We start from the raw sequence: 19738 nt of genomic DNA, 5'->3' as shown, positions 1-19738 counted from the left end.
AGCATGTAGTCCTTACCTAGCTACTGAGCATGTAGTCTTACCTAGCTACTGAGCATGTAGTCTTACCTAGCTACTGAACATGTAGTCCTTACCTAGCTACTGAGCATGTAGTCCTTACCTAGCTACTGAGCATGTAGTCCTTACCTAGCTACTGAGCATGTAGTCTTACCTAGCTACTGAGCATGTAGTCTTACCTAGCTACTGAACATGTAGTCCTTACCTAGCTACTGAACATGTAGTCTTACCTAGCTACTGAGCATGTAGTCCTTACCTAGCTACTGAGCATGTAGTCTTACCTAGCTACTGAGCATGTAGTCCTTACCTAGCTACTGAGCATGTAGTCTTACCTAGCTACTGAGCATGTAGTCTTACCTAGCTACTGAACATGTAGTCTTACCTAGCTGAGCATGTAGTCTTACCTAGCTACTGAGCATGTAGTCTTACCTAGTTACTGAGCATGTGCAACTGACTACAACAATGTTTGACAGCAGTGAGAGGTCTCACTCTGTAGCTAAAACGGAGAGCTCAACACACAGGGTGAAAACAGGAGCTGCAGCAATGTGCAGTACAACAAAAATATATGGTATTTTTTGAAAATTAAGCCATGTAAACCTATTCTGGTACAACCTCTAAAATACAATTATGAACCTGAAAATGAGCATAATATGGGTGCTTTAAGTACAGTAAATACAAATACTTTAGGACTTCTACTTAACTCATATTCTAAAAGGTGACTTTAACTACCAAAAGTCATTTTCTGGTAACATTTTTGCACTTTTACTAACGTAGTATTGCTTTCAGGTACATCATACCGAGCTGGTAACCTGGTATTATATTTGTGTATGCGTGTGTTGCGTTCAGGTACAACGAGGCGAAGGAGCTGGCCAAGAATCTGGAGAAACAGGCCAACAAGGTTCAGGCGGAGGCGGAAGACGCTGGAAACCAAGCTCTGAAGATCTTGGCCAACCTGACCAGCGTGGGGCCATTCGACACCAAAGCTCTGGAGGTGATTTAAACCGAAACTCGATCTCTGCAGGCGGGAAAGTGGAAAGTGGGCTTTAGCTGGGTTTGTCTGTCTGTTGTTAGGTCTGTACGATGGCTTACTGTGTATGTCTGCTGGTTAGTGGGTTGGTACGATCGTTACAAATCATATTTGAACTATAGCTCGGTTTGTTCAGTTAGTCCTGGAGGTCCGTTTGTTCAGTTTGTTTGTATATTTGTCCGTTTGTCTTTCTGTCAGCAGGATTACAGAAAAAAACTATGCACACAGACAGATACACACACACACACACACACACACACACACACACACAGACAGACAGATACACACACACACACACACACACACACACACACACACACACACACACAGACAGATACACACCTACACACACACACAGACAGATACACACACACACACACACACACACACACACACAGACAGACAGATACACACACTCACACACACACACACACACACACACACACACACAGACAGATACACACCTACACACACACACAGACAGATACACACACACACACAGACAGATACACACACACACACACACACACACACAGGGAGATACACACACACACACACACACACACACACACACACACACACACACACACAGACAGATACACACCTACACAGACAGACACACACACACACACACACACACACACACACACACACACAGGGAGATACACACACTCACACACACACACACACACACACGCACACACACAGACAGATACACACCTACACAGACAGATACACACCTACACAGACAGATACACACACACACACACAGACAGATACACACACACTCACACACACACAGACAGATACACACCTACACACACACACACACACAGACAGATACACACACACACACACACACACACACACAGATACACACAGACACATGCACACACACACACACAGACAGATAAACACCTACACAGACAGATACACACACACACACAGACAGATACACACACTCACACACACACACACACACAGACAGATACACACACACACACACACAGACACACACACACACACACACACACACACACACACACACACACACACAGACAGATACACACACACACACACACACACACACACACACACAGACAGACACACACACACACACACACACACACACACACACACACACAGACAGATACACACACACACACACACACACACACACACACAGAGTGAAACTACATCAAGCATGTTCGTGCTGCATTCGTGTGGTGTCGGAATAATCGTAACAATGAGGTGCTGTCTGAGGAAACGTTGTGTTCCCCTGTAGTTGTCGTGGTGATAAGTGTGTGTGTGTGTGTGTGTGTTCAGGATGAAGCCAGTAAGATCAAGAAGGAGGCCTCTGACCTGGACACGCTCATCGACAAGACGGAGAAGGCGTACAACGAGCTGAGAGACGACCTGAAGGGCAAAGAGCAGGAAGTGCGCAAACTGCTGGAGAAAGGCAGGAGTGAGCAGCAGGTACGTCCGCCTAGCACGCTCTCTAATGCTAAGCTAGGCTAACTGACTTTGCATGTACGCACAGACACAAGAACATTTCAGTCACTCAGAGAAACACCACTCAGGCAGAAATCTCTCTCTCTCTCTTTGTTTTTTTTGCTGCAAAAGGTTAGTCGATTAGTTGTCAACTATTAAACAGTCTAGGGCTGCCACCTTTTAGTCGACCTATCGGTGGTTTTGGTCTTAGTCGACTAAGATTTCTTTAGTCGATTAGTCATTTTTTATGCTTATTCATGCTTAATTACTCATTTCCAGGAAACTTCTGAGCACATTTCTGGTAAACACAAGATTTAAAGTGGTGCTTTTGCAGGATTAATTGTGGAGAAACTCAGTTTTACAGATGGTTAATTAACTACATTTATATTGTGCTTTTCTAGTCTTAACCACCTCTCAAAGCTCACAGCTCTGTCAATTAAATCAACTAATCGATTAGTTGACAAAATCCTATAAGTGTTAGTCGACTAAGGACTTCTTTTAGTCGAGGACAGCCCTAATAATGACTAAGTGGGTAAAGGCAAATAACAAGAACAGCTACAACAATCTGGTAAGTTCAGAAAATGACATCACTTTACTGTAATGCAGCCTTTAAATCCAGGTAAAGACACTTATGTCATATCACGATATCCAAAATCTAAGATGAGAGCTAGTCTCATATCACGCCCAGCTCTATGTGCAAATATAAAAAACTATTTAACTAAGAACATAGAGCAGAGAATGTGAAAATGGTAAAAAGATTAAAACTGGAGTCAATCGTAAAATAATTGATGTAAAGGTTAGGCGCCTTTTAATTCTACAAATCTCTGAGGCAAACTCTGAGTGTCCCGACACACTGATATATGACAAATACGAAAACTGCTTCTGTAGACAAACATTAAATTAAATCAACTAATCGATTAGTCGACAAAATCCTATAAGTGTTAGTCGACTAAGAATTTCTTTAGTCGAGGACAGACCTAAAACAGTCCTTCCAGAAAAAATTCAGAGTTTTTTTGTGATTGTTGCGGGGTAAAAATCCTTGTTTATGCGGCACGTTTTCTTAAAAAAATGCAATGGAATATGCGGGATATTTATAGCCTGACAAGCCTGCCCAACATCCAGATGTTGAGGTCTGGGAACTCACCATTGACGGAGCTCAATCCGAGGGGCGAGATAAACTGTTGTCTTTCAAATTCCCTCTGCACGTAATAGGATAACGCTACAACCAATCAGAGCGAACAAAGAAGGTAGCGGAGCCAGTTGATAGGTTAAACCTTAAACTCCAAACACATCTTCCCTTTTTTAAGAATGACTTCAGTGCCGTTCTTTGTTATTTTCTCAAAGAAAAGCTGAACTCCGAGTCTTCCAGAAGACCTCTGTTCACCAGCAGCAGCAGCAGCAGCCATAAGCCCCGCCCACTGACTCTATACACGATGTGATTGGCCGGACCAAAATTTGTTTTTTCCAGCTCGCAAGCCAACGGAGAGTGCCTAGACTGACCCTGGCTGCAAAATAGATTTTGCTGCCACTAGGGGGAGTCTAGATTTCTAGGCTAGGATATTTATGCAATTTTATGCAAAAACTGCAGTTTGATGAAAAAGTGGAAAAAAGTGATTCCCCCATCACCCTGTTTGTTGCAGCTTTTTGATGTAATTACGTCACTTCATAACGTTCCCATTGCAACAGGGGAAAATGGCTGCTGTTGTGTGATGTAAACTCACTTTATTCTTTTAAGTGCTTTCTAAAAGACCTTGCAGAAAGGCAGTCTGTCTGTCATTGTTTTTAAATTGATTTAGGACCCAGATTTTCTTTATGATGACATTGGTGTTTTAATATGATGAGTTAAAGTGTTTCTATGTTATTATTTTGTTATTGTCTTTGTATTTATTGAAACCTAGCTGCTGCCATTTGCCAGGACCCTCTTGTAAAAGAGATTTGTTATCTCAAGGAGTTTTTTCCTGGTTAAATAAAGGTTTGAATGAATGAAAAAACATTTTTTTTTCAACTTTCTGCTAAGACATATTATGGGACTTTTTTTTATTTATATAAATAATACTTACATGATTATGAAATCATGCAAGCCCCGCACATTTTGTACGGAAATCTGCAATTTATGAGGCGAAAGTGCAGCGTATTTGAAAAAATATGCCGCACTTTCGGCGCATTAATTTGCAGACTTTGGCTGATTAAAGCGTTGAATTATGCTATCGCATAATCACGTTTTTCTGGAGGGACTGTGTAAAAGAGAGAGAAAAGACCCAAATATGTGCGTTCATTTAACTTTATATGTAACAAGATATGTCAGGACAAACATGTCCATCAGTGAGACAGGACATACATGTTGTTTGTAACGTAAAGTGTGTTTGCATGTTGACGTGTGCTTCACACTGACTGTGTGTTTCCTGTCTGTGACAGACTGCGGATCAGCTGTTGGCTCGAGTCGACGCTGCCAAAGCTCTGGCTGAGGAGGCAGCCAAGAAGGGCCAGTCCACGTTTAAGGAGGCAGAGAACATCCTGGAAGATCTGAGAGGTACCTGTCTGTCTGTCTGTCTGTCTGTCTGTCTGTCTGTCTGTCTGTCTCTTACAGACCATTCAGTAACAGTTCTGTCTGTCTGTCTGCCTGTCTGTCTAGCTGTCTGTCTGTGCAAAAATAAATACTAAATAAATCAGAAAAAAGATGTCTCCTACGAACTCCCGTTTCATTCCTAACTTCTCGCAGACTTCGACAAGAGAGTCAACGACAACAAGACGGCAGCCGAGGATGCCCTGAAGAAGATCCCCGCCATCAACGCCACCATCGCCGCCGCCAATCAGAAGACCAAGCAGGCCGAGGCGGCGCTCGGCAACGCCGCCGCAGACGCCCGGGAGGCCAAGAACAAGGCGGAGGAGGCGGAGAGGATCGCCAGCAACGTGCAGAAGGTACGACAGGAAATCTGCTGGTTTAACCATTGACCTACAGTACAGGCCAGAAGTTTGGACACACCTTCTCATTCGATGCGTTTCCTTTTTATTTTTATGACTATTTACATTGTAGATTCTCACTGAAGGCATCAAAACTATGAATGAACACATATGGAATTATGTACTTAACAAAAAAAGTGTGAAAAAACTGAAAACATGTCTTATATTTTAGATTCTTCAAAGTAGCCACCCTTTGCTTTTTTTATTAATAAGTGAAATAATTCCACTAATGAACCCTGACAAAGCACACCTGTGAAGGTAAAACCATTTCAGGTGACTACCTCATGAAGCTCATTGAGAGAACACCAAGGGTTTGCAGAGTTATCAAAAAAAGCAAAGGGTGGCTATTTTGAAGAATCTAAAATATAAGACATGTTTTCAGTTATTTCACACTTTTTTGTTAAGTACATAATTCCATATGTGTTCATTCATAGTTTTGATGCCTTCAGTGAGAATTTACAATGTAAATAGTCATGAAAATAAAAAGGAAACGCATTGAACGAGAAGGTGTGTCCAAACTTTTGGCCTGTACTGTATATACAATGGACCAATAGACCCCGTTGCTCTGGACGGAGACCAGTGAAGGATATTAGAAGCACTTTTCCGGTGATCTCTTGCTTTACTGAGCAGCCTCCAACTGAGAGAGACAACGTAGATGTGACGTGAGCAACGTGTCTGAAAGTGTGAAGTCTTCTGGTAGCTTTGCCAAGAGAAATCTCAATCATTCCCAATCTTACTGGGATTTGGGGTGTTCTTTTGTGTCTCTCTCCACACACATACAAACCTAAACCTAAACAGCTAATGTGAGTCCAAACTGCCTGTGAGCTTCTCCTGTACTATACGGTAATTCCTCTACTGTGTGACAGTAAGTCTCGTGGTTATGACCCAATCGTTAGCCTATTTTTATAAAAGCGTTCTGCTACGGAGCCATAACGTGAGCTACAAGGTAATGGAGCCTTTTATACATTGTCGTGTTTCTTTAGAAATAAACAATGGCCAAATAGTCTTTAAACGCTTCAGATGTAAAGTTATTCGCTGTCAAAGTGACGTCAGAATGAATGGGAGTCAATGGGATGCTAACAAGAGGTGATACCTTTGTAGCAACAAAATGGCGCCATCGGAGGTTCGAGTTCTTACCCCCTTGGGTTTAACAAGCAGGGGGGAAGAGCCAGATGTAGGAAACATTTAGCGCTTTAGCATAAACTTGGTCCAGGAAAGGGCGTAGGTTTGGTTTCAGCATCGGGGGGGAGGGGGGGGGGACACAATATAACCGGGGAGTCTCGGGTCTTCCCTCATAACATTTTGAGCGTCAAACACTTTGTTTCCTGCATTTAGTGAATTTTTATGCAACAATTTGAGGCACAAATGTCTTTGTGTATGTAAAGGATACATGTGATCAATGGTGTTTTAAGCCCCCAGCGTCGACTTCAAGGCAGTGCTGTGACCGTTGACTTCAAGGCACCTTACCCTAACCATTGCCTAATCCTAGTGCCTTCCAGGCAACGCTGCCTGTAAGACGACGTTGGGGGCTTAAAGCACCAAACACCGATACATGTTGGATATTTCAGTTTCAAATATGAAAGTTATTCTACAGTTGTACAAGTTTCCGTCTAACCTGCATCATAAATACAAGTATCAACATTTACATTACCAACTAACCCTTGAAGCAGGGTTAGGGGTTAGGGTTAGGGCTAACCCAGATGTACTTTTTCTTTAACATGAACACATTAAATTGCAGCTCTACAAACTCTACAGTTAGGGAGTTTTAAATGACACTCAGATATCTTGTGGTGAGAGGATAAGGACTCGGAGCGTTATTTTTATGACGTATAATGTCTTTTTATGAATTGATAGAAAGGATATTAACGTAGAGGATATTAACTTTTATGTGGATATTAACTTGTACGTGGAATATATTAACTTGTAGGTGGAGGATATTAACTTTTATGTGGATATTAACTTGTACGTAGAATATATTAACTTGTAGGTGGAGGATATTAACTTTTAGGTGGATATTAACTTTTACGTAGAAGATATTAACTTGTACGCGGAATATATTAACTTGTACGTGGAGGATATTAACTTGTACGTGGAGGATATTAACTTGTACGTAGAAAATATTAACTTGTACGTAGAAGATATTAACTTGTACGTGGAGGATATTAACTTGTACGTGGAGGATATTAACTTGTACGTAGATGATATTAACTTGTACGTGGAATATATTAAGTTGTAGGTGGAGGATATTAACTTGTACGTGGAGGATATTAACTTGTACGTGGAAGATATTAACTTGTACGTAGAAGATATTAACTTGTACGTGGAGGATATTAACTTGTACGTGGAAGATATTAACTTGTACGTAGATGATATTAACTTGTACATGGATGATATTAACTTGTAGGTGGAAGATATTAACTTGTGCGTAGATGATATTAACTTGTATGTAGAAGATATTAACGTGTACGTGGAGGATATTAACTTTTACGTAGATGATATTAACTTGTACGTAGATGATATTAACTTGTACGTGGAAGATATTAACTTGTACGTAGATAATATTAACTTGTACGTGGAAGATATTAACTTGTACATAGATGATAGTAACTTGTACGTGGAATATATTAACTTGTAGGTGGAGGATATTAACTTTTACGTGGAGGATATTAACTTGTACGTAGATGATATTAACTTGTACGTAGAGGATATTTACTTGTACGTAGATGATATTAACTTGTACGTAGAGGATATTAACTTGTACGTAGAGAATATTAACTTGTACGTGGAAGATATTAACTTGTACGTAGAGGATATTAACTTGTACTTAGATGATATTAACTTGTACGTAGAGGATATTAACTTGTACGTAGAGGATATTAACTTGTAGGTGGAAGATATTAACTTGTACTTAGAGGATATTAACTTGTACGTGGAAGATATTAACTTGTACTTAGAGGATATTAACTTGTACGTAGAAGATATTAACTTGTATGTAGATGATATACATTTTTGCAGCATTAAAATGTAAATCAATTTAAATCTGAAAATATTATTAATATAAATAAATTATAAATATAATATAATTTTTCTAAACCCAGGTCTATAAATTATGTCTTTATAAATTAACTGTTGTGTGTGTTTTCCTCTCAGGGCTCGGCCAAGACGAAGGAGGACGCAGAGAAAGCCTTCCAGGACACCAACGCGCTGGACAACGAAGTGGGCGACATGATGGATCAGCTGGACGGCGCGGAGGAGCAGCTGGCCCGCAAGAAGGCCGAGGCCGACCAAGACATGATGATGGCAGTAATGGTACGACCCGCCGACACACAGGGACGCGTATCCATAGGCGTTATTTGGGAAATTTCAGAGCTACAGCAGCAAAATATAACACATACGCCCATTCTGGGCGTGCTGGTCTTACAGGGAGGTGTGTTCAGGTGCATTCTGGGTGGGCTGGTCTTACAGGGTGGTGTGTTCAGGTGCATTCTGGGCGTGCTGGTCTTACAGGGAGGTGTGTTCAGGTGCATTCTGGGCGGGCTGGTCTTACAGGGAGGTGTGTTCAGGTGCATTCTGGGCATGCTGGTCTTACAGGGTGGTGTGTTCAGGTGCATTCTGGGCGTGCTGGTCTTACAGGGAGGTGTGTTCAGGTGCATTCTGGGAGAATTGCTATCTTGAGGCAGCGGGAAGTGATCCCACCATTGACCAACAAAAACCTGGTCTAAAGTCAATAACGCAGCATTTCATTGTTACTTTAACAGAGCATTAGTAAAATGCTCCTAGGCTCGTGCACAGCGCGCACACACTATGCTTGTTATACACACAGGGACACACAGCACACACACACAAACACACACGCAGAAGATTACAAATAAAAATATTACGGTGCAAATCCTCCATTATCGCTTCTAGGGCTGGGCGATATGGACCAAAAGTCATATCCCGATATATTTTGGCTGAATATCGATATACGATATATATCCCGATATTTTTTCCGCAAAGTGAGAGCAAATGTTCAGTCAAAGTCAAAGCCAAATATGACATGTCACAGGTAGTTTCATAGAAACCGGCTATTTCAGTGAACAGTTGCAAAATCAAATGAATAAATAATAAACAGGTTTCTTCACCTGGTTCATGATTTAATGCTCAGCTGTTCAAGTAACAATAAAATGTAAACATAAATACTGTATAACAACAGGAGTACCTTTTTTGAAATCAAAGCTCCATAAGGTTTGTTTTAGTTTTTTCCAACGTTTTAAATTGTTACATTTTTCTTCCACACATTTTCAGCGCTTATTTCTACGTCCCATATTTTCTGATATAGGGCTGGGCAATATAGAGAAAATCAGATATGATATTCTTGACCAAATACCTCGATATCGATATTGCGGCGATATATTCTAGAGTTGACAGTTGGTGCTCTCGCAAAATATCTTCACACTTAGATTTTAGATAAATAATCATTAATAATAAAACAGCTAGAACAGTCTGGTAAGTTCAGAAAAGTACATCACTTCACTGTAATGCAGCCTTTAAATCCAGGAAAAGACACTTATGTCATATCACGATATTACGATATCCAAAATCTAAGACGATATGTAGTCTCATATCACAATATCGATATAATATCGATATATCGCCCAGCCCTAATCGCTTCACGCACTGCGCTCAGATCGTCCTAGGGTCCTATGTGTTGAGTCACCGCTGTTTTCCTCACCACTGTTGCACCAAATGCTTACTCTTGGTGGGAATTGTTGGGTCTCTGTAAACTATAGAGTGTGGTCTAGACCTACTCTATCTGTAAAGTGTCCTTAGATAACTCCTGTGCTGATTTGATACTGTCAATAAAATTGAAATTAATTTAATTGTTTCCTTTCCCTTCAGGCGTCGGACAACGCGAAGGAAGCTGAGGACAACGCCCGCAAGGCCAAGAGTGCCGTGAAGACGGTGCTGGGCACCATCACCGCCCTGCTGGAGCAGCTGGGTAAGAACATCCTGGACATAGTGTGGCGTTCAGCGTTTAGCTCCGTAACACTGATCCTGAACAGAGGAACAGCCATCAGAGTCTGTAAGAACCCAAATCGTCTGTGATGCAGAGAAACATTTGTCACAACAGAAACCACGGGAATAGAAACCTTAGGCCAGGCAAAATATAACCGGAAAATATGTTTATATGTCGTTTAGTCACAAATACATATTAATAAATGACATGTTGATGTTTGAAAGTCTCGAGGTTTTGATATAAATGTAATAAAAAAAAAAAATTATTTTCTAATATTGCAAATGTCAATCCAGAAGGAAATATTCTGGAGCCTATGTTGCCGTCAATACTGCCGAAAAATCCACGCAGCCGCCACGCAACAGACATGCCACGCTCACACCACGCAGCCAGTGTGTAACCGGGGTTAATATCAGCAGAAAAACCTCACCGTGAAAGTGTGGTCTCATTTTTGTGTGTGTCTATCCTACTTTATTCCCTTATAATGTCCATATTTAATGTCTTTTTTTTTTTTTTACTTTATCCTTGCACTGCTATAGTTTTTATATTACTATATCTACATTATTCTTTTATATTTTCCATATTTAATGCTGGTGTCTAGACTTTATCATTGCACTATTGGACTTATTTGCACTACAACCCTGACACACACTCTCATAGAGCACCTTATTGTAGAGCAGTGGTTCTCAAACTTTTTTCAATTATGTACCCCTTTTGAATTTTTTCTTTAAAGGAATACGCCACCGTTTGTTGAAATAGTTCTTATCACGGTCTACCCTGGCTGCAGATAGGTGGGCCAACGCATTTTTTGTCTTTTGTCGGCTCACTTTTACTCACAACATGCTAACCGGCAACATAGGATTCCATTCACTACGCTAAGCTAACTAGCCACGGCACTTCTGTTGTTGCACCGGACTAAAACGATGCATGCACAAAAAATGTGTTGGCCCACCTATCTACAGCTAGGGGAGACCCCACCTATCTACAGCTAGAGGAGACCCCACCTATCTACAGCTAGAGGAGACCCCACCTATCTACAGCTAGGGGAGACCCCACCTATCTACAGCTAGAGGAGACCCCACCTATCTACAGCTAGGGGAGACTGTGATAAGCCCTATTTCACACATACCCCCTGCAGTCCTCCAGAGTACCCCTAGGGGGACACCTACCCCCTGTAGTCCTCCAGAGTACCCCTAGGGGGACACCTACCCCCCGTAGTCCTCCAGAGGACCACTAGGGGGACACATACCCCCTGTAGTCCTCCAGAGTTCCCCTAGGGGGACACCTATCCCCTGTAGTCCTCCAGAGGACCACTAGGGGGACACATATCCCCAGTAATTCTCCAGAGGACCACTAGGGGGACACATATCCCCTGTAGTCCTCCAGAGTACCACTAGGGGGACACATACCCCCTGCAGTCCTCCAGAGGAGCACTAGGGGGACACATACCCCCTGTAGTCCTCCAGAGTACCAAACTACGTAACATACACACGATATATCTTTCAAATAAAGTGGCGATGATTCCTATTCTGTCAGTGTCCGTGACAGCCCGGAGCTAGCTAACTTTATAGCGCTAACGGTGATGCTGACACACCTCCTCACTTGGCGGAGCCTCACATCAGACGCCGAAAACAAATCATTAAATACACAGCTGGCATCCTACCTTTCCATGCAATCTGATATAATCCATGGAAAATATAATCCATAGAAAAGCACGTCATCTGCTGTATCCAGAACAATCCATACGTGTTTGAGCCATATTTCCTTCTTGCAGGTGTTCATGTCAAATCTTACACAAATCCATAAAAGCACTAAGCTAGTTATTGCTAACGTCCGTACAAAGTATGCTAACCTAAATATTATCCCAGAATTAAAAAGTAGTAATCTAAGTCAAGTTCGTTGACTGTGCATCTTAAGCAGTTTCGTGGCCCTTGTTCTAGGATCAGAGCTTTAGGGGGGCTGAGCCCCTAATGAGAATATGACACGGATACAGTGCCTTGCAAAAGTGTTAAACATTATATATTTATTGTTAAACAATAAATATACTTATGTATTCAATTATAATTGAATTATCTTTATTGAGAAAATATTTCTTGTATTTATTCATACTGTATACTGTACTGGAAAGTAACTTATCTGTTATACTGTTCAACTGTGTTAGTGTTGCCACACTATCCTGATCAAATAGCACTAAATAGGAGCAACCAAAGGCCTCTATATAATTTTAAAACAAATCCCATGATGACTAGACCTTGGTTAGGTGTTCTTATAATGGATGTAAGTATGGTGAACAGCAAGCAAATATTGATTATATGTCAGTTACTGCCTTTTGCCTTTGCATGACTCCTTGTTTTTGGCACATGATACAAAGGCAGAGTACAGTAACCGCCAAACAAGGGTCAAAGGTCAATTTTGAACTAAAGAGTTTTTGCATAGAAACATTTCTTCATTTTAACAACTAGTTGTCAAATGTTGGGAGTTCTACCTATAATACTTTTGTCTGGACAAAACAGAAACTTTAAAGTCATTTTTCTCAGTTTCACTCAGCGAGTTAAGGTCTTTGGCCTTTGCAGGGCAAAGTACATTCATGTGCATTTATCATTTAATGGCTTTTTTGTTTTATTGTCCATAATATTCATGTGGATTTGTAATTTTTTCATCCTGTTCAAGATGTATGTGAATGTTGTGTGTGATGTTTTGAAGCTACTGGGACCTTGAATTTCCCCTTGGGGGATCAATAAAGTATCTAACTTATCTTGTCTCGTTTGTCTGCAGGAAACATCGACAAGGTGGACCTGAGCAAGCTGAACCAGATCGACGAGTCCCTGAAGAGGGCGCGGGGCCAGATGGGCGACAGCAAGCTGGACATGAAGCTGACGGAGCTGAACGACGTGGCCCGCACCCAGGAGGACATGATCAACCACTACGACCGGCAGATCCGCGAGATCCGCGCCGATATCGCCAATCTCAACGACATCAAGAACACGTTACCCAACGGCTGCTTCAACACGCCGTCTATCGAGCGGCCTTAACCCCGCTTTTCACCTTCCCCCTCTTCCTCTTCCTCCTCCATCACTCCCTTCTTCACATCTAACACTCTGGCACACATGCCGACTTTTTACCAAAACTGTTCTTTTGTTCTCAGATTTCTTGTCTTTTTTTTTTTTTTTTTGAAGCCAATATTTCAAGTCCACGTTCATGTTTTTTTTTTTTTTTTTTTTTATGTAACGAAAGAGAAGCAGCTGATTTTTTTTCGTCTTTAGTTATTTTTATTTTTTTTTTGGAGACGCAGTAACGTGGTTACAGTAGAAACGAACTAAGTGGGCGTAAAGAGAAGCCGTGCACAGAGGTGGAAGGACCTCGGAGAAGAAAACCAGAACCACAAAACCCGACGTGACTGCACCCGTCTGCTCCACGAGAGAGAAGTTCCACAGGAAGTTCCTCACGAGAGTCCGCTCGTATTACCCATCATGCCCGGGGACACGCCAGCTTACTTTTTACAGTTTTCAGCCAGCTGAATGTACAGCTACACACTGTTATGTTCGAGTGTTATCTTTTTATGTTTTCAGAAACCACACAGTGAAGAATCCTCTCTTCTTTTTCTCCCAAAGCTTCGTGTCCGACACACAAACGGCAGAGGAAAGTATTTTTACGCCTCTCTTCGTTAACAGTATTTTCACCTCCGATGGGAGTAGAGCCACGCCGACTCTGCTGGTGAATATGAAGCCTCTGAAGTCCAGAGAAGATATCTTTTTAAATCTTGTGCACGTTAAGATACATTAGTGTCACATTCTCACAATTTATGGATCCAAGGGTTACGTGGAGGATATTAACTTGTACGTGGAGGATATTAACTTCTACGTAGAGGATATTAACTTGTACGTGGATGATATTAACTTGTACGTGGAGGATATTAACTTGTACGTGGAGGATATTAACTTGTACGTGGAGGATATTAACTTGTACGTAGAAGATAGTAACTTGTACGTGGAAGATATTAACTTGTACGTAGATGATATTAACTTGTACGTAGAGGATATTAACTTGTACGTAGAGGATATTAACTTCTACGTAGAGGATATTAACTTGTACGTGGAGGATATTAACTTCTACGTAGAGGATATTAACTTGTACGTGGAGGATATTAACTTCTACGTAGAGGATGTTAACTTGTACGTGGAGGATATTAACTTCTACGTAGAGGATATTAACTTGTACGTGGAGGATATTAACTTGTACGTGGAGGATATTAACTTGTACATAGAAGATATTAACTTGTACGTGGAGGATATTAACTTGTACGTGGAGGATATTAAGTTATAATCTTGTTGCCACAAGATATGGACCTTGGTTTGTCACAAGTCATTATCTTCTATGCTGAAGATGTCTTGTGCACGCAAAATATTATCATTATTGTTAGCTGGGGGTTGGAGTTACAAGTTATCTTGGGAAAGAGCCCTATCTTTTGGGAACAAAATACATAATATCTTGTGTTTACAAGTTATAATCTTGTTCCCACAAGGTATGGATCTTGAGTTAGGGTTACAAGTTAATATAATCAACATGCGAGACATTAGCTTGAGCGTTTAAGATATAGATCTGGCATGGGGGATATTATCTTCAGTGCCAAAATGTTGTTCCCAAAAGATCTGGACCTCTGCTTAGCGAATTAACGATCTTGTGTATTAGATATAAATTAGTATCCTGTTCCCACAAGGTATGGATCTTTGGGTGGAAGATATGCTCTTGTTTGCACAAGATAGATATGGATCTTTGTGGGAACAGAAAAGTAAATCTTGTGTGCCAAATTGTATTTTTTACCCCCAAAAGATCTGGACTTCTGCTTCAGGAAGTTATCTTGTACGTGCACACGAGATAAAAAATATCTTTCAGGACGCCGGTGGCTCTTTAGCTGCGTCTTTAAATCAGCTCTGACATTTCAAACGCCATTTCATGTGCTGATGTTTTAACACTACAAGCGTTTTTATTTCTGTTGTCCCAGAAGTTGCTGCTTACCACTGACTGATCACACGTTAACCTTTTCTCTTCCAGGCTAAATCCAACACTATGCAACTTTGTACATTTTGCGTAGTGAGAATTTTATCTGATACACTGGTGCTAATAATTATTTCAAATGTTATATTTTTGTGTGAATGTTTTTTATTATGACATAGAGTGAGGAATTTGTGTAAATATATGCTTAAATGATTCAGGACTGGCTGATCTTTTTTTTTTTTTAAAGAAATGAAACTCCATCATGATGCAAAAACAGCCACGTAAAAGTTCTATCACAATCAATCAACTGAAACCTCCAGGTAAAATATATATAAGTATCTATGATAACGTCTGTGGTATGTTTTTATTATTATTGCTTGTATACAAGGCTCAGTGTTGCTGCCTCGTAGCGATGATGCCAATATTTCATGTTTTATTGATTCAAACCTAACTGAATATTTGTGTTTAGTTATTATATATTTTTTGGACCCATCAGGACATCGCGAGTCATCGTACTGAATTTATTCGCTCGACTTCACAGAGACATAATTGTATCGGTCACTCGTTACTACGATAGTTTTAATTAGTGTTTTGTGCCTTTTAATATAAAGTTTTGGTTGTAATCACAGTCCCGTCGAGGGGCATCCACGTTTTAATCTCACAAAAAATGTCTTCGTCGTCTTCGCTCACGCACGCCTCCGTCTCCTAATGTCGGTACTGAAACAGGGTTTATTTTTTATTGTTTTTAATCAGGTCCTGAACAGAGAAACTATCTGCTTCTCCGCCGGCAGATTCTGCAGACAAACATCAACTCTGAGGGATGTAACGATACACTCAACCAAGGGCGTAACTCGGGGGTTCAACATTGGGGGTGGTTGAGATCTCCAACTATCTAAAGGGAGGTCCCGGGACATGTCTGCATGGATTGAGAAAAAGACAAAAACATCAAAAGAATTGTTGAACTTGGAAAAAAAGGCAACAAAAAAACATTGAAAAAGTTGTGCCCAAAAAACAAAAAGTCAGAAAAAAACTTGTAAAAAGGCGACAAATGTCGGAAAAAGCACCAAAAACTTAGGAAAAACACGGGAAAAAGGCGACAGAGACGTTTTAAAAAGTAAATAGTGACCGAAACGACCAAAAAAAGCAAAGAAAACATAAAAAATAAAGAACAAAGTTTTGGATAAAGCCCAGTTTTGATTATTGGATGGGTTGTAACCACCCCCCGATTAAGTTTGGATCCCGACCGGTTGGAATCTTTACACATTAAATCCCTTTTTAACCGATTCACGGTGCAGCGTTATGCCGTAGTTTTCTTCTACTACGAATGTTCGGAGCTTCGAGCACGTTTTTGTCGCTTTCCTTGAAGTTTTTGTGGCTTTTTTGGAAGGTTATGACGCTTGATTTGTCATTTTTGTTGTGTTATGACATTTTTTATCCTTTCTGATGCATTTTTGTCGCTTTTCTACGACGGATTGGTCGCGTTCGTTGACGTTTTTTGCCACTTCGTAACATCCCTAACGAACGTAGAAACATTAAGAGTTCTTCTGAATATCTGTCCGAGCCGGAGTACTGGACTCTTACTGACTTTTGTTTTTGTCATCCATTGTTTTATTTTCCTCCCTCCATCCAGACGGCAGCTCTGCAGGATGTGCAGCACACACAGTACATGATGTATAAACAGTATTTTAAGTTATAATGTACCACTTATTTGTATTGTAACCCTGTTGTCTTAGAGACAGTGATGTGTGTGCTCCGCTCCAGCCTGCAGGACGCCTCTGCATTATGTTTTTAATGAACCATGAGTCCTTGTGACGTCATGTTAACCAGCCCTGTGAGGACCTGAGTGAACCCTGTTTGTTCCCATGTGCCTGTAAATCCAAACTTAACATTTGAATAATAAAAGAATTACTACAGGAACCAGTGTGTGAATGTGTGGTTTCATTCTATGTAAGAAAAGCAGTGATTCCCAACCAAAGGGGTTACGTGTGCAAGGGCCTAAGCTGTGTAGGGAGGTCCCGGGACATGTTTGCATGGATTGAGAAAAGCAACCAGAGCATTGAAAAAGTTGTCGGGGGGGGGGGGGGGGGGGGGGAACTTGTGTTTCAAACTCAACTTCCCAGAGGGCCACACTGGAAAATTAGAATCCCACCAAGGGCCAGACATGTTTAGTTTATTGATAGTCTTTGTGTCATATAGTCTTCTCACTCACAGTTTGGTCGATATTAAGTCCTGAAGAAGTCAGGAGAAAGTTCCTCGGCCATCAGAGAAAAGAAGCGCCAAAATAAAAAATAAATAAATGACAACAATTTCGGCAAAAGTGACAAAAAACTTTTAAAAAAAGCAAAAGATTTCAGCAAAAGTGACAAAAAATTTAAAAAAATGACAAAAATGTTGGCAAAAGTGACAAAAACGTCAGAAAAAATGACAAAAATTATGGCAAAAGTGACGAAAAATTCAGAAAAATGCTATGTTGCCAGTTAGCATGTTGTGAGTAAAAGTGAGCCAACAAAAGACAAAAAAACAACCTAATTACTTGCACTGAGACAAAAAATGTGTTGGCCCACCTATCTACAGCCAGGGGAGACCATGATAAGAACTATTTCAACAAACGGTGGAGTATCCCTTTAAGAAGAAGGCTCATTTGTCCAGACTCTTCCCTTTTTGTCAGTAAAAATATTATTACATTTAAGACAAATACGGACCATTTATACAAAATGTATTATGTAAAATTAAAATTTAAATAAATAACATAAATATGAATGAAATAAATTAAATATGAACAAAAACATACACATTTTCACTTTTCTTATTTCTCAAAAAAAGAAAAAATACCAATCTTGGTAGAAAAAGCTAAAAGGAAAAAAAAAAAAAAAAAACTAATACATAATAACAATGTTATGTCTCGAACCTCTTTGTAGAAGTAAACATGTAACACTTCACTGAAGCAAAAACCAAGCAAGGTCATAAAGATCAGAATAAACTAGGATTTCCTCAACCTGCATAAGAAAGACAGTTGTTCCCTGAGAAAATGAACTTGTCTGTGTCGCACGCATTGGGTCGCACGTTGACGCTCATTGGCTCGTCTCCTGTCACGTGACATGGGCCAACTCAATACGCCGCCAGGTACAGGGGTGTCACGGCACATAGTAATTTAAGTAAGTAATCTAAATAAGGTGAAAGTGATGCATACACCCCCAATTATTATTTTTTTAGTTTATATCGATACTTTTTTAAGGAAATCAATGCCAAATGAGTAGCGTGAGTATATCGATATATCGATACCAGAGGATCGATACGCTCATCACAATATCCTTCACTGGTCGGGTCTGGTGGTCCAGTTTATATATATACTGTCTATGGGTGCTGCACCTTAAACCTTATAATGGTGGAAAACCCTGGTATAGGCTTACAGTATCAGAGAATTTCTAATAAGGGGAGGCCTTCAGTGGGGCTAAATGTGTGAACAGGCTAGGTAGACGGGCTCTGACAGGATTCTGTCATACATTTACCAACACATGTCTCCTTCTTAAGGTTTATTTAAATAGGGACCGATACAAAAAACATAGATAAACTTCAACAGTCATCTGATGTATGTACCATAGTGTTTGTAGCCAAAGCTAATTCTCGACACTTGTCCCTAGTAGGGCTTTTAGTTACAAATAAAAATACAGATTTACTTTATAATAAAAAAGAAAATAAAAAGAAATTAAATCAAAATAGAAGGAAAATGTACAATGAAAGCACAGTGTAAAAACTAAATGTGAAGGCAAGATTGTTGTGTAATTAGCCACAATTTGGTATTATTTTTAAAAGTGGCTAATGCTGGAATACATTTCAAGTGGTCCGGCATAGAGTTCCATAATTTTGCCCCTTTTACTGAAAATGCAGTTTGGGCAAACGATGGTTCTGGTACCACTTTTCTGTTTTATTATTGTCCTGCAAAGGGGCGGGGGAGCAGCGTTATTTAGGCATTTGAAGACCAATTTGACAAAATGCAAGGAGACATGCTTTCATGAACATTTCCCCAACACAAGAGAAGCTGACTAACTGCTGTTCCCCGTAGCGAGCAGCAGGTGGAGACAGAGTCAAAGGGAAGGACAGACAGAGACACAGGTGAGACATTTATGGGTTTAACCCTTGTGTTGTCTTCCCATGGACCACCTGCAACTCTGGGTTTTTCTGGGTCGAAATTTCAACATTTTTGTCACTTTTTGGCGTTTTTTTTTTAATAATGTTTGTCAATTTTTTTAACA

The 19738-nt window shown here is 40.4% G+C and overlaps 1 protein-coding gene across 1 annotated transcript in view; it reads left to right on the top strand.

Moving 5' to 3' along the window:
* lamc1 (laminin, gamma 1) overlaps positions 1 to 16311 on the top strand; it is a 141015-nt gene extending 124704 nt beyond the window's left edge. Inside the window, exons 22-28 of the mRNA XM_028592310.1 lie at positions 862 to 1006; positions 2369 to 2518; positions 4949 to 5063; positions 5253 to 5452; positions 8645 to 8803; positions 10376 to 10475; positions 13266 to 16311. Of these exons, the coding sequence (XP_028448111.1) occupies positions 862 to 1006; positions 2369 to 2518; positions 4949 to 5063; positions 5253 to 5452; positions 8645 to 8803; positions 10376 to 10475; positions 13266 to 13522 (1126 nt within the window). The 3' untranslated portion in view covers positions 13523 to 16311. The remainder of the gene's footprint in view (positions 1 to 861; positions 1007 to 2368; positions 2519 to 4948; positions 5064 to 5252; positions 5453 to 8644; positions 8804 to 10375; positions 10476 to 13265) is intronic.
* Positions 16312 to 19738: the final 3427 nt, after the last annotated feature.

This window comes from Perca flavescens, chromosome 12 (assembly GCF_004354835.1).
Source record: "Perca flavescens isolate YP-PL-M2 chromosome 12, PFLA_1.0, whole genome shotgun sequence".
Classification (NCBI taxonomy): Eukaryota; Metazoa; Chordata; class Actinopteri; order Perciformes; family Percidae; genus Perca; species Perca flavescens.
The sequence above is the reverse complement of the archived record's forward strand: the minus strand, read 5'-3'. Positions and strand labels throughout refer to the sequence as shown.